At 37.1% G+C, this 12304-nt stretch overlaps 1 protein-coding gene across 5 annotated transcripts in view; it reads left to right on the plus strand.

The window, feature by feature from the left end:
* The window catches only part of RNF168 (ring finger protein 168), a 42919-nt gene extending 31125 nt beyond the window's left edge, over positions 1-11794 (plus strand). For 2 of the 5 annotated variants that reach the window (XM_067738543.1, XM_067738542.1), the window contains exons 6-7: positions 3280-3361; positions 6119-11794. In XM_067738543.1, the coding sequence (XP_067594644.1) occupies positions 3280-3361; positions 6119-7072 (1036 nt within the window). In that variant the 3' untranslated portion in view covers positions 7073-11794. The remainder of the gene's footprint in view (positions 1-3279; positions 3362-6118) is intronic. The other 3 variants (XM_067738545.1, XR_010943676.1, XM_067738544.1) reach the window with 3 other exon arrangements.
* Positions 11795-12304: the final 510 nt, after the last annotated feature.

The raw sequence follows: 12304 nt of genomic DNA on the forward strand, positions 1-12304 counted from the left end.
GGTCCCGTGGTTAGGACTCGGCACTTTCACTGCCGAGTTCAATCCCTGGTCCGGGAACTAAGATCCAGCAAGCCGTGCAGCGCAGCATGCGTAAATAAGTAAGCAAGCAAATATGTAAATATATACATATATACATAAAATAAATCTTTAGGAAGATAACAAAGGAGGATATCTGTAGAGAGGGATGCTTTAAGGAGCAAACCAAATAGACTATAATAAGATTTAAAATGTCTTTATCAAAATACCTTTAGGGAATGAAAAGATAAGCTGCCCTCTAAAAGAAGATATTTCAACTTATTTACTGGAAAAAGTTTATTATTAAAGAATACCCACCTATTTGTGAGAAAAAGACAGAACTACAGAAAAAGAGGCAAAAACTTTTGACATCACAGAACACGAAAGCTGAAGGCCAAAACATGTGAAAAGATTGAACTTTATTAGTAATCAAGGAAATTTCAATTTAAATTACAGTGAGGCAGACATAGAGAACAGACTTGCGGTTGTCAAGGGGGTGGGTGGGTGGGGAAGGGAAGGATTGGGAGTTTGGGATTAGCAGATGCAAACTATTATATATAGGATGGGTGAACAAGGTCCTACTTGGATCACAGGGAACTACATTCAATATCCTGTGATAAACCGTGATGGAAAAGAATATATATATATATCTGTATAACTGAACCACTTTGCTGTACAGCAGAAATTAACACATTAGCACATTGTAAATCAACTATACTTCAATAGGATTTTTTAAAAATTACAGTGAGGTCATTTCATGTATACAAATATTGAATTATTATGTTGTATACCTGATACTAATATAATGTCATATGTCAATTGCACCTCAATTAAAACAGCAACAAAATAATGATGAGGTAACATTTCATACTCACCCTATTGGAAAATTAAACTTTCTGGCAATATTAAGTATCCTAGAGGATAAGAAGCACTTAAACTATAGGTGGGAGTGTAAAAGGTTGATGCTCTATGACTGGAGTGTAGACACTAAAACCCCAGAAGACATGTGCAGGAATGTTCCCAGCAGTACTATTAGTAACAGTAAAGAGCCAGAAGCACCCACATGTCCAACAGTAGACCAGAATACTGTTACTTTCCAGCAATGAAAATGAATTCTGGCTAAGGAAAACATGCCTGATTCAGGAAGGCATGTGAAGAAGTCAACTTGTGGAAAGATACATGTAGTATAATTCCATATATGTAAAGTTCAGAAATCATGCAGTACTAAGCAATAAAGTGTTTAGGGGTACTAGTGTGTGTTAAGACTATTTTTAAAAGCAAGACATAAGACTAACACATTATAAAACAACTATACCCCAATAAAAATAAAATAGACCAAGGGAAAAATAAATAAATAAAAGCAAGAGATAAGAGCATCTTAGGATAGTTGTAGCCTGTCAGCTGGGGCACAAAGAGAAGGCCCCATAAAGAATTTTAAAATCAGTGATTTTTTTCCCCTTAAACTGAGTGATAAGTGTACGGGTTTTTATGATAATATAAGATTTTAAAACTTTTTAAAGTATATATATATTAATGTTAAATGTAACTTCTGGAGAATTTTTACATATGTATAAACCACACTCCAGATTAAGATACAGACTGTTTCCAAAAGGTTCACTCGTATCCTTTCCCAGTCAGTATCTCCTTCCCTGTAACTATGATGTATTAGTCATCAATTTTATACACATTAGTGTATACATGTCAATCCCAATCGCCCAATTAATTACATCACCACTACCACCACCCCTTACATATATTTTGTAACTATTTTCTTGTAAACTATTTGTTTTTATGAGGTAGGCCTATGTATATAGTTTTTTATAAAGATCTATAAGACATAAGTGAAAAAAGGAAATCACAAAAGAATATGATAGCTTTAAAAAAAGATAGTATGCAGTATATAGAAATAATTTTTTAAAAAATTGGTTACATATGAGGAAGCAAATAGGAATGGAAAGGGATGATGACACATATTTCCTACATGTATTCATATATTACTTGGTTATTATAAATAAACAATATCCCAGAGAGTTCACAAATCTTCACCAATTATGTTAGATGGGTATCTGATCACACTTTGTTTTGTTTTCTGCTTATGGATTTCTGAACAACTATTAAGCTGTAATAATTCTATGTTGGTTTTAATATACTTGGTTACTAATATCTAACATTGGCAGAAGGAATTCTTCAGCTTTGGGAAACAAAATTAAAATGAGACTAAACCTGGACTCCTGTTTTATCAACTGAGAGGTAGTTCTTATTCTCATAAGTTCTCAGAGTAAATATTTAGGTTGATGCAACTAAATATGCGGTTTGGATACTATTTTGTCTATAAGGGATATTTATTCTTTATATGAGATCTTTTAATGTTATATGCTACACGTTGGTGCTTTGGACAATGGAACTTATGATTTTACATATTTGCAATCAGACATTTTTCCATTGTTTTCTTTAATTATAAAAGCTAGCTTCTCTTTGAAAATCACCCAAAGTTACCACCACTTGAAGACAGCCAACATTTGTGCCATTTTTGAGCAGAGTTGTATGTGTTTGGATTTTTTTTAACAAAATCCAAAAAAAAATATTTAAAAAATATACCTAACCTCTTATAACCTGTCCTTTTATTCCCATTTCTTTTATGTTTTCCATTATATTACAGACTTAATATTTTTAGTGGCAAACAGCCTATTAAAGATGCTTAGATATTTAGAGATGTGCTCTTATGCTGATACATTGATAAATCTTTTATATCTCTAAGTAGATAGTTGATATAAAATATGTATATAATAAAATCTCTATACCAAAATGGTAAAGAATCTAATCATAGACCATTTTTCAAATAGAGATAAAAAATGTAGAATTACTGGCATTAAAAAGAAACTAACATATTCCTTCTCCTGACTTGAAATGTCTGTTCCATTACTTTGGGGAAGACTGTATACAGTCTTACGTTGTTTTGATGCTAGTACCTACCCGTTTAAATTCTTTTGAGAATTAAGGAATAATTTAGATTTGACTTTTACTTCCTTTTCTGCTGTTTTTCACTAAAATATATCAATACTCAGACTTCTAAGTTTTGCTCCAGAAATAGACCAAAATACCTGAGACAGGGAGATGAATTACACTCTTTCTGATAAATCAGCCAAGCAGCAAGCCAGACAGCCTTCAGCATAAATAGCTAATCTGGCTTTATTATGTTGGATACATGCCACTTGTGTTTCAAAGCATTCAAATTTTGGCAAACTTTTTTTTTTTTTTTTTAAGGTATTTGTCACCTAAATCTCAGCCTTGGTCAGCATCACAGTCTGAAGTTGTACAAGAAGACAGGGAAGACTCCATATCTAAGGTATGTGGATGCTAAAGATGTTCTTGGCTTGGCAGTTTTATTAATGCTATAGAATGTTAATACTTGCAGTTTCCTAACTTTTTTTAAGTCACTATAGTAAATGGAACAACCTTTCTTAGTCACCTTAGGCTCACTTAGGCTAGGAGTCAGCAGACCTTTTCTCTAAAGAGCCAGATAGTAAATATTTTAGGCTTTGTGGCCCAAATGGTCTCAGTCACAACTGTTCAATGATGCTGTTGTCATTTGAAAGCATCCATAACGATATATAAACAAATGAGCTTGTCTTTGTTCCAGTAAAACTGTACAAAAACAAGCACCAGGCTGAATTTGGTCCATGGGCTGTAGTTTGTACATCCCTGACCGAGATCATCAGACTCACAAAACTAAATAGGCTACCCCTGGTACCAGCTTCACTTAAAGGATTACACAATGGTAAACAAAGCGTGCTAGTAGGGTAGCATCAGACATCGGGCGTATCTGTTCAGCAAGAGTCCTCACTGCAGAGCTCCTAAGTGATGGCCTGGAAGTGAGACCATGCAGAGGAGTGTAGTAACCACCCAGACTTAGAAGTCCCATGCCCCATAAGAGTAAATTATTTACTGTAACAACTCATGGGTGTGGCTTCCAGGGGTCTTGGGAAGGAACACAGCCAGTCAAAGAGTTGTAAGTCACTTACAGAAGGCCTGAGCTTTGGCTTCCTGCAAGGTATTTATAGATCACTCCTAGTTCTCCTAGTACAGATGCAGTTCACCAGTAAGGGTCATTTTTACCATAAGCTATGTGGCCTAGTAACACAGGTGACATTTCACCTGTATCAGGCTTCCAGGAAAATAGAACTAGGAAAAGCCAGCTGACACCAAGGTCAGTTTCCTACATAGAAGTTTTATTAGCCCTTTACTCACAGGTTCCTAAACTTTTTTCAGTTTAGCTAGGTGGTTTTATAGCACCTAACATTTAATGGACGTTTATGTGCCAAATAATGTATTTATTTTCTTTAATCTTCATCACAGCCACCAACTCTATAAGGTACCCTTCTTGTGCCCAATTATAGTTGAGAAAACTGAGGCATGCAGAGGCAAGAGAATTGCTCAGTGTCCCTTAAGTAGAGGTATCAGAGGGAGAATTCAAGTCCAGATGGTCTGGCTTATGCTGGAACTAAGGATTGATGGGAGAGGCATTGTAGGCTGGGATTTTTTTTTCCTATCCTGGTGTTAATATTCACAGCAAAACTAGGTAAGCAACCTAGAATTTGTCCAATCCAAACTACATTGGTTCATAAAAAATCTTATGAGGAATGATAAATGCAAAGCAAAGTAGGTAAAAGAACAGATTTAAGATCGCAAACAAGGAGGAATTTTTGTTTTGAAGCAAGTTCTCATTGAAGCCTTTCTTTTTTATTTATTTCATTTATTTGGTTGGTTGGTTGGTTGGTTGGTTGCGCTAGGTCTTAGTTGCAGCATGCCTTAGTTGCGGCTCGCTGGCTCCTTAGTTGCAGCATGCATGTGGGATCTAGTTCCCTGACCAGGAATCGAACCCGGGCCTCCTGCATTGGGAGCGTGCAGTCTTAACCACTGCGCCACCAGGGAAGTACCGAAACCTTTCTTCTTAAGGCTTTCTCATGGTCAAAACTAATCCTAGGTCTTAACTTACCCAAGACCTGTAAGTGAGAAGAATTATACTGGCTAAAGCAAGGGTTCTTAACCTAAGGTCTGTGGGTAGAATCCACAGAGTACATATGAACCTAGATATAAGGAAAAGTTTATCTTTACTTCCACCTGACCTCTCATTTTGGCATTTCCTTTAGTTATGAATGTAGGCAGCAAACCAGTAAACCATAATACTGTTAACAGTACCTGGGACTTTTTCACCAATAGATAACACTGGTTTTTAATCACATTACATTTGTTGCAGATCTCTTGAAATATCGTTTATACTCATCCCTCCTTCAGTGTTACAAATTATTAGACTTGCCACTAGATCTTATTATTTAATGTATTAATAGATATGCATTATTACATCATAAATTGTAAGATTTTAATAATTGTGTTGCAATATAAATTGTTCCGTATGTATGTATTTATTTTTGGCTGTGTTGGGTCTTTGTTGCTGCACGCGGACTTTCTCTAGTTGCAACCAGTGAGGGCTCCTCTCTGTTGCGGTATGTGAGCTTCTCATTGCAGTGGCTTCTCTTGTTGCAGAGCACGGACTCTAGGCGCGTAGGCTTTAGTAGTTGTGGCGCACAGGCTTAGTTGTTTCGCGGCATGTGGGATCTTCCCAGATCAGGGCTCAAACCCATGTCCCCTGCATTGGTAGGCGGATTCTTAACCACTGAGCCACCAGGGAAGTCCCCCTATGTATTTATTGTTATGTTTAAAAATATTATTCTCAAAGAGGTCTGTAAGCTTCACAAAAATGCCAAAAGGAGGAGAGTTTGTGACACAAAAAGGGATTAAAAATCCCTGGGCTAGAGGAAGTTTGTAAGATGAGAAATCAAGTCATGGTGCCAGCTCCTGGCCATATATAGAACTAGTTTGTGGATTTTAAACTGTAGGTCTTCATGGGAGTGAAAATGAAGAAATACCTTAATCTAAATTGGCACACAGAATAAAAATACTATTAAGAATTAATATATCTTATTAGTAATAATAATAATTACCTTATAGTGACAACTCAGCTTTGGTATCAGTGTAATTAGACTTATGTATTACGACTTGATGTTTTCCCCTGGTTCACTCAGTGTTTTTCTGTTCTCTACAGGAAACTGACAGCAGTGATGTGAAGAGCCCTACATGGCAAGACACAGAAATTGAGGAAGATATGCCAACACTTTCTCCTCAGATATGCCTTGAAGTTCATGAACAAGGTGCACAATCTTCAGTGGAGTCACCTATGCCTCAGTTATGTGCCAGTGGTAAAGAATGGTGCCTTGGAGGAAAAGTCAAAACAAGACCAAGCAATCATGAAAAAGAGTTGTGTGTCATAAATCATGAGGGACCTGAAGCCAGAGTTCCCTACTCTGGAGAAGCTGCAGTTAAGCCTTGTGGCAAAACAGAGAGTCGGTGCACTGTATCAGATATGACACAGATAATTAGAAATAACACAGTTGAGACAGAAAATGAAGAGTCTCACCTACTGATCAGTAAAGATATCTCCAAAAGAAAAAACCAGGAATCTTTGTCTGAAGCAGTCAGGGATCCATGCTTTTCTGGAAAAAGAAGAAAAATGTTCCCCAAAGCTTCCTCAGACCAAGAAGAAACAGAAATCAACTTTACCCAAAAACTGATAGATTTGGAATGTCTACTTTTTGAGAGACATAAACAAGAAGAACAGGACAGGTTATTAGCACTACAGCTTCAGAAAGAGGTGGATCAAGAACAGATGAGGCCAAACCGGCAAAAAGGATCCCCAGATGAATATCAGTTACGTGCTACATCCTCACCTCCAGACAGATTACTAAAGGAACAAAGGAAGAATTCCAAAGATAGAAACTTCAAAAGACAGACTAATCTAGAGCATCCAAAACCTAGGAGAGGCTCAAAAAATGAAAATTGGCAACCTTCTTTTAAGATCCAGTTGAAACGTTCAGTTAATGGAAGAAAGATAACAAATTCTACTAGAGATAATTGTAATGTATCTAAAACTCCTCATTCCCTACAGCCTAGTAAGTCACAGAAAAGTATTTTTCAGATGTTTCAGAGATACACAAAGTAGTGCTTGCTTGGGTAAGGGGAGTGTTGTATAATCTAGTGAAGCTCTCTATCATAGATTCTTTTTAAATTTTTCATTAATTCTGCTCCGTGGGCATACTCACCGTCCTTAATTAAAGGACGGTGTGATTACAGGGGAGGAATATACAAATGTGTTTCTGCCAAACTCGGTTGTAAGCAAGAGTCCCACTCCTTTCCTTTTTTAATCACTGGTGTACTAAATTTAAGTTGACAGTCCTTATGGATATAAAAATGCCTTGGCCAACTCCCAAAAAATCTTCATTTCCATGCATTTCCCCCCATACGCGTGTTTTGTGGCCTTCACGCACCTTTTTGTACTGACTAGTAATCAAAGCAACATTATAATCTACCAAGTAGCTAAGGAATCCAGGCAGGGTTTAGAATCTAAGTTTTCTTGCAACTTTCCCATATATTTGCAGAGCACTTGAAGTCCATCTTTCATAACACTAAAGTAATCTAATTTCCATGTCCACTTCAATTACTTTAAGTATTACAGCATTTTTTTTTTTGACTTAAAATGGGTTAGGATCAACATGAAAGCAGAAAAATCAGAGTTTTCTGGAAAATTAGGACTTAGTTGACAGAAAGGAAACTAGACTCTTGATGCAAAAGTAGCTAAGCTTGGGATGAGGCTGAGTGGGGTAGATTGACAATTTGGAGGCCTTGAAACTGAGTGGATGATCAGACAACTGGGTCCAGGCTGGAGTAGCAGGTGTAGTTTGGCAAAGTATTCTTCCTCGTGCTTTCTTTGCTAGATGGCACAGAAAACATTTGGGTTTTAACAGCTTTTCATACCATACTATCTAATCTGCTATTCCAAAAAAGTGGAGGGGGGGGAATTTACTGTAGGAGAGTTATGTCGCAGTATCCTATGTTGTAGAACCTGACTAATCATGTTTTTATTTCCTTATGTTAACCTTTGTATTGATACTGACTTTTATTTGTGTTTATGGACAAAAATAGAAAGTATGATATTTGGGTTTTGCTCTGTCTTGCCCCTGAAAGTTAAATCAGAAGTCTGCGATTTCATTTTGTGAAATTTAACTTGGAGACTATTAATCTTTTGTTTCATTAATAGGAACAACTTTGAGCAAACAACTGTTTTAACAGCATTGCTGCTGATATCTAGTTAGCCATCCTTTTAAGGTAATAATGCAGTGAACTGTCCTAGAGCTAATAATGCTAGCTTAAATTTGTCAGTGTTTTTATACATAATTAAGATTTTTTTCCTCCAAATTTTGTAACTGAAATTCTGTAATCTTTGCATACTTGATGGCGTCTACTTCAATATTGATTGGGTAATTATGGGTAGAATTCTGATGCTGATTTAAATTTTAGTTTGCCTTTTCTCAAAAGTGATTGTCCCCTGAGTAATGATTGTGCTGAAATGTAGTTAGAAACTAACCAAATTTGTCTAAAATATATCTTTTCATCAAACCAATATTTTTTAAGACCAATTTTGCTTTACATTTTAGTGACTCTGCAAATTAAAATTTATATAATTAAATCTTCCTGGAATAGTCCATGACCAAAAAGGGGGGAAAATAGTGTAATGTATTTAGGATTTACATATATAACCACTCATTTGTCTGTGAAGAAGTCTTCCTGACTAAAGTTGGTTTTAAGATAATTTTTTTTTTTTGCGGTATGCGGGCCTCTCAATGTTGTAGCCTCTCCCGTTGCGGAGCACAGGCTCCAGACGCGCAGGCTCAGCGACCATGGCTCACGGGCCCAGCCGCTCCGCGACATGTGGGATCCTCCCGGACCGGGGCACAAACCCACGTCCCCTGCATCGGCAGGCGGACTCTCAACCACTGTGCCACCAGGGAAGCCCATAAGATAATTTCTCAATTAGTCCTTCTGATACTACCACGTATGCATTTTTGTGAGAAACTAGTAAATGTTTTGTGTCAGTCATTAGAATTTACTGATACTTTCCTCCCATTTTTATGGAAGGGATATGAGTGTGTTTAATTTCTCAGGGAGTGCTAAAACTACGCAGAGGTTGAGAATCTGAAAATTAAAATAATTGTTAAAAATTGAAATGGACTATGTGTTTTTCACAGTTAAAAATAAAAATTAACACATGAAAATAAAAAGTTCTGCATAACAAAAACTACCATAAAGGAAAATTGGAAGACATGGCAAACTTGCGAAGAAATAGATACAACTCATCACAAAGAGCTTATTTCCTTTACATAAAGTGTCTGCCAATACTTTTAGAAAAAGACCAACAACCCAAAAGGAAAATTAGAAGTTTATTTCCCCAAGAAACATAGTTCCCAGGAAAGGAAATATAAGTGGCTCTTAAATGTGTGAAAAGATGCATAATATCACTTATACTAATACTCATACATTTTTCCACCCTTCAGATTAGTAAAGGTGTTTTGTTTTGGGGTTTTTTTTTTTCCCCCAGTCTCGGCAAGCATGTGGGTAAATAGGCACTCTTATATGTTGCTTGGTATGTATAGAAACTTTTAAAGCCCTAGAGAGGTAACCTTGGCAATCTACCTCTAGGAATTTCTTAAAGCTGTTTTCACATATATGTAGAATGGCATGCATAAAACATTTTTGTTTGGCATTGTTTGTAATAAGCTTAGAAACAACCTTAATCATATCAAGAAACACTAAATAAATGATGGTAAAATAGAATACTATACAGCAATTAAGCAAAAAACCCACTTTACTGATACAAAAAGAACTATAAGATATAGAGTTAAACAAAAAATACAAGATGTAGAGTAGTGTACATAGTGTGCAACCATTTATCCAAAGAAGAGAAATATATATTTAAGAGATAAACAGTGTTGCCAGCAGGGAGAGAAACTGGGTGGCTGGGAGACAGGAGTGGAAGAATGACTTTTCTCTATATGTTCTTTTATACTTTTAAAATTTTCAATCATATTGAATATATCATCTCAAAATTTAAATGTTCTTAAAATATTACAAGATAAAGGATACTTAGACATCTCAACCTATACCACTCTAGACAGTGCTTTTTTGCCTTTAAATTCTAAGAATCATAGGTTTTTCAGTGCAAAAAAAAAATAACGCAAATTTTTGGAAATAGTGTTGTGAATGAATTTGAATATATTTAGCTTTAATATACTATTTTTAAATTATTTGAAAGCAAAGCTTATGCTTTTCAGGTAGCAATGCTGCAGACCTGCAGTCCTGCTGAGAACAATGAGAAAAGCCAGATAAAAATGTAAAATTTTTACATTTAAAAATTAAAATGCTTTACTTAAAAGCATCAGAAAGCTACTGAAACAATGAGGACTAACTTAGGGGCTAAGATTCTAGAGAGGGGAGATTTGAGAGGTAAACTGATGTTTGCAACCACCTTTTTGTTTGTAGCATGTGCCTATTCTGAATGCAGGACGAGAATCAGGGCTGCTGCTGGTGAACAGAGAAACCGGCAGAGCTCTGGGCCATCTCATGAAGCTAGAGTGACAGTATTGGAGACTTGAGGGTCATCAAACACAAGGTCGGTTTTCCCATCAAGATAACTGCAGTTTTGAAACTGTTCAGAGCAGAGGCTAAAAGGCTGAAAACCTCTGAAAAGCAGAGAGGAGTTGTCGTCAGGCTCACACTGCTGATGAGACAAGAACAGAGTTCAGGACCTACCGGGGAAGGAAGCCTGTTGAACACACCAGGGCCTCAATTGAAAGCCCTAGCACAGAAGTCTGCAAACTGCATCCCAGGGGTCAAATCTGCATGCCGCCGATATTTATAGGGCCTGTGAGCTAAGAATGGTTTTAAATGGCTCTTCGATTCCTTAGTTCACATATAAGGAGTTGAACGATGGGACTAGTAATTTGTGCATGAGTTTTGGACCACCAAAACAAGGGCATGTCGTGCAGGAGGGAAGAAAGAATAATTTCCTTCTTAACTTGGTCTCTACCTGTTAATCTCACTTTCTTAATCTGTAAATGGGAATCAGTGTAACCAAGAGTTGCTATCAAGAGTTAAGGGTAGTGGGACTTCCCTGGTGGTTCAGTGGTTAAGAATCCGCCTTCCAATGCAGGGCACACGGGTTCGATCCCTGGTCGGGGAACTGTCACACATGCCGTGGGGCAAGTAAGCCCATGTGCCTCAATGAAAGATCCCGCATGCTGCAAGAAAGATCCTGTGTGCCGCAAGTAAGACCCGACACAGCCTAATTAATTAATTAATTAATTTAAAAAAAAAAAAGAGTTAAGGGAAGTAATAGAGCACCTGGCACAGGCCCTGACTCAAAAAAGAACCTTAATAAGTGATAGTGACTTTCTCCTGGCTATCCTTCAGCCCCACTACTCCATCACTCCCACTTTTGGGAGAGTTTCACTTTATCCAGTGACTTTGTGTACCGTAAGTACCCACGTGTGGCATCCAGTAAATTGCAAGTTACCTTTTGTCTACTCATGAAGACTACTCACCTCTCCCCTACCAGATGTATCTACAGCTCCATGTCACAAGAGACCCCTGCCCATAAGTTCCCCTGTGTCACAGTTCCCAGATTGCAAGAGACTTTGGCCTCGGAAGAAACCATTTCTCAGAAATATTTTGTGGCTTCCTCAAATTCCTATACAAGTTCTACACCTTTGGTATGGATAAAGGTTTGTAAATCACTACAGACTTTGAAATGGGGAGTTGGGCCACTACTGTATGTTTGCCCATATCTTAATTCCTGTGTAAAGATCTTAATAAACAACCATGACTTCAAGTTTTGAGTCAGTTTTGTTCTCCCCAATACATATTTCCTTGTTTTGGCAGGACTTGGAGCAACATGGACCCTGAGTTCAACTTAGGGGACCGTTCTCTTACTTTACATTTCACTTTATGTTTCTCTTCAACTTGGCTTTTGTGGTCCCAGGCTGCTGCAGTTAGGCTCTACCCATGAAACTAGTTGAATCCAGAAGGTTTTCTCTCAATTGGAGATCATAAATTGAGTTTGCCCATCTTTTGTATCATTCCTCTTCATTTCTTAAGACCCATAAAAAGTTTGGGTGTCTCTGTTTTTTACTGCAGGATTAGAATCCCACTCCCTTGTCAGTTTATACTAGACAAATGTAGATTATACTGGATCTGTTGCTTGGGATCCACTTAAGAAAGCAACCAAAATAGGTATTTCAACAGAGGAAATGCAGTATAGGAAATTGGTTAGACAGGTGTTGAAACAAGGAAACACAGATAACCCAAAGATGATAACTGCAGGAAGTGGCTACCACCCTCA

The sequence above is a fragment of the Pseudorca crassidens genome, chromosome 5, assembly GCF_039906515.1.
Source record: "Pseudorca crassidens isolate mPseCra1 chromosome 5, mPseCra1.hap1, whole genome shotgun sequence".
In the NCBI taxonomy this organism is placed as follows: domain Eukaryota; kingdom Metazoa; phylum Chordata; class Mammalia; order Artiodactyla; family Delphinidae; genus Pseudorca; species Pseudorca crassidens.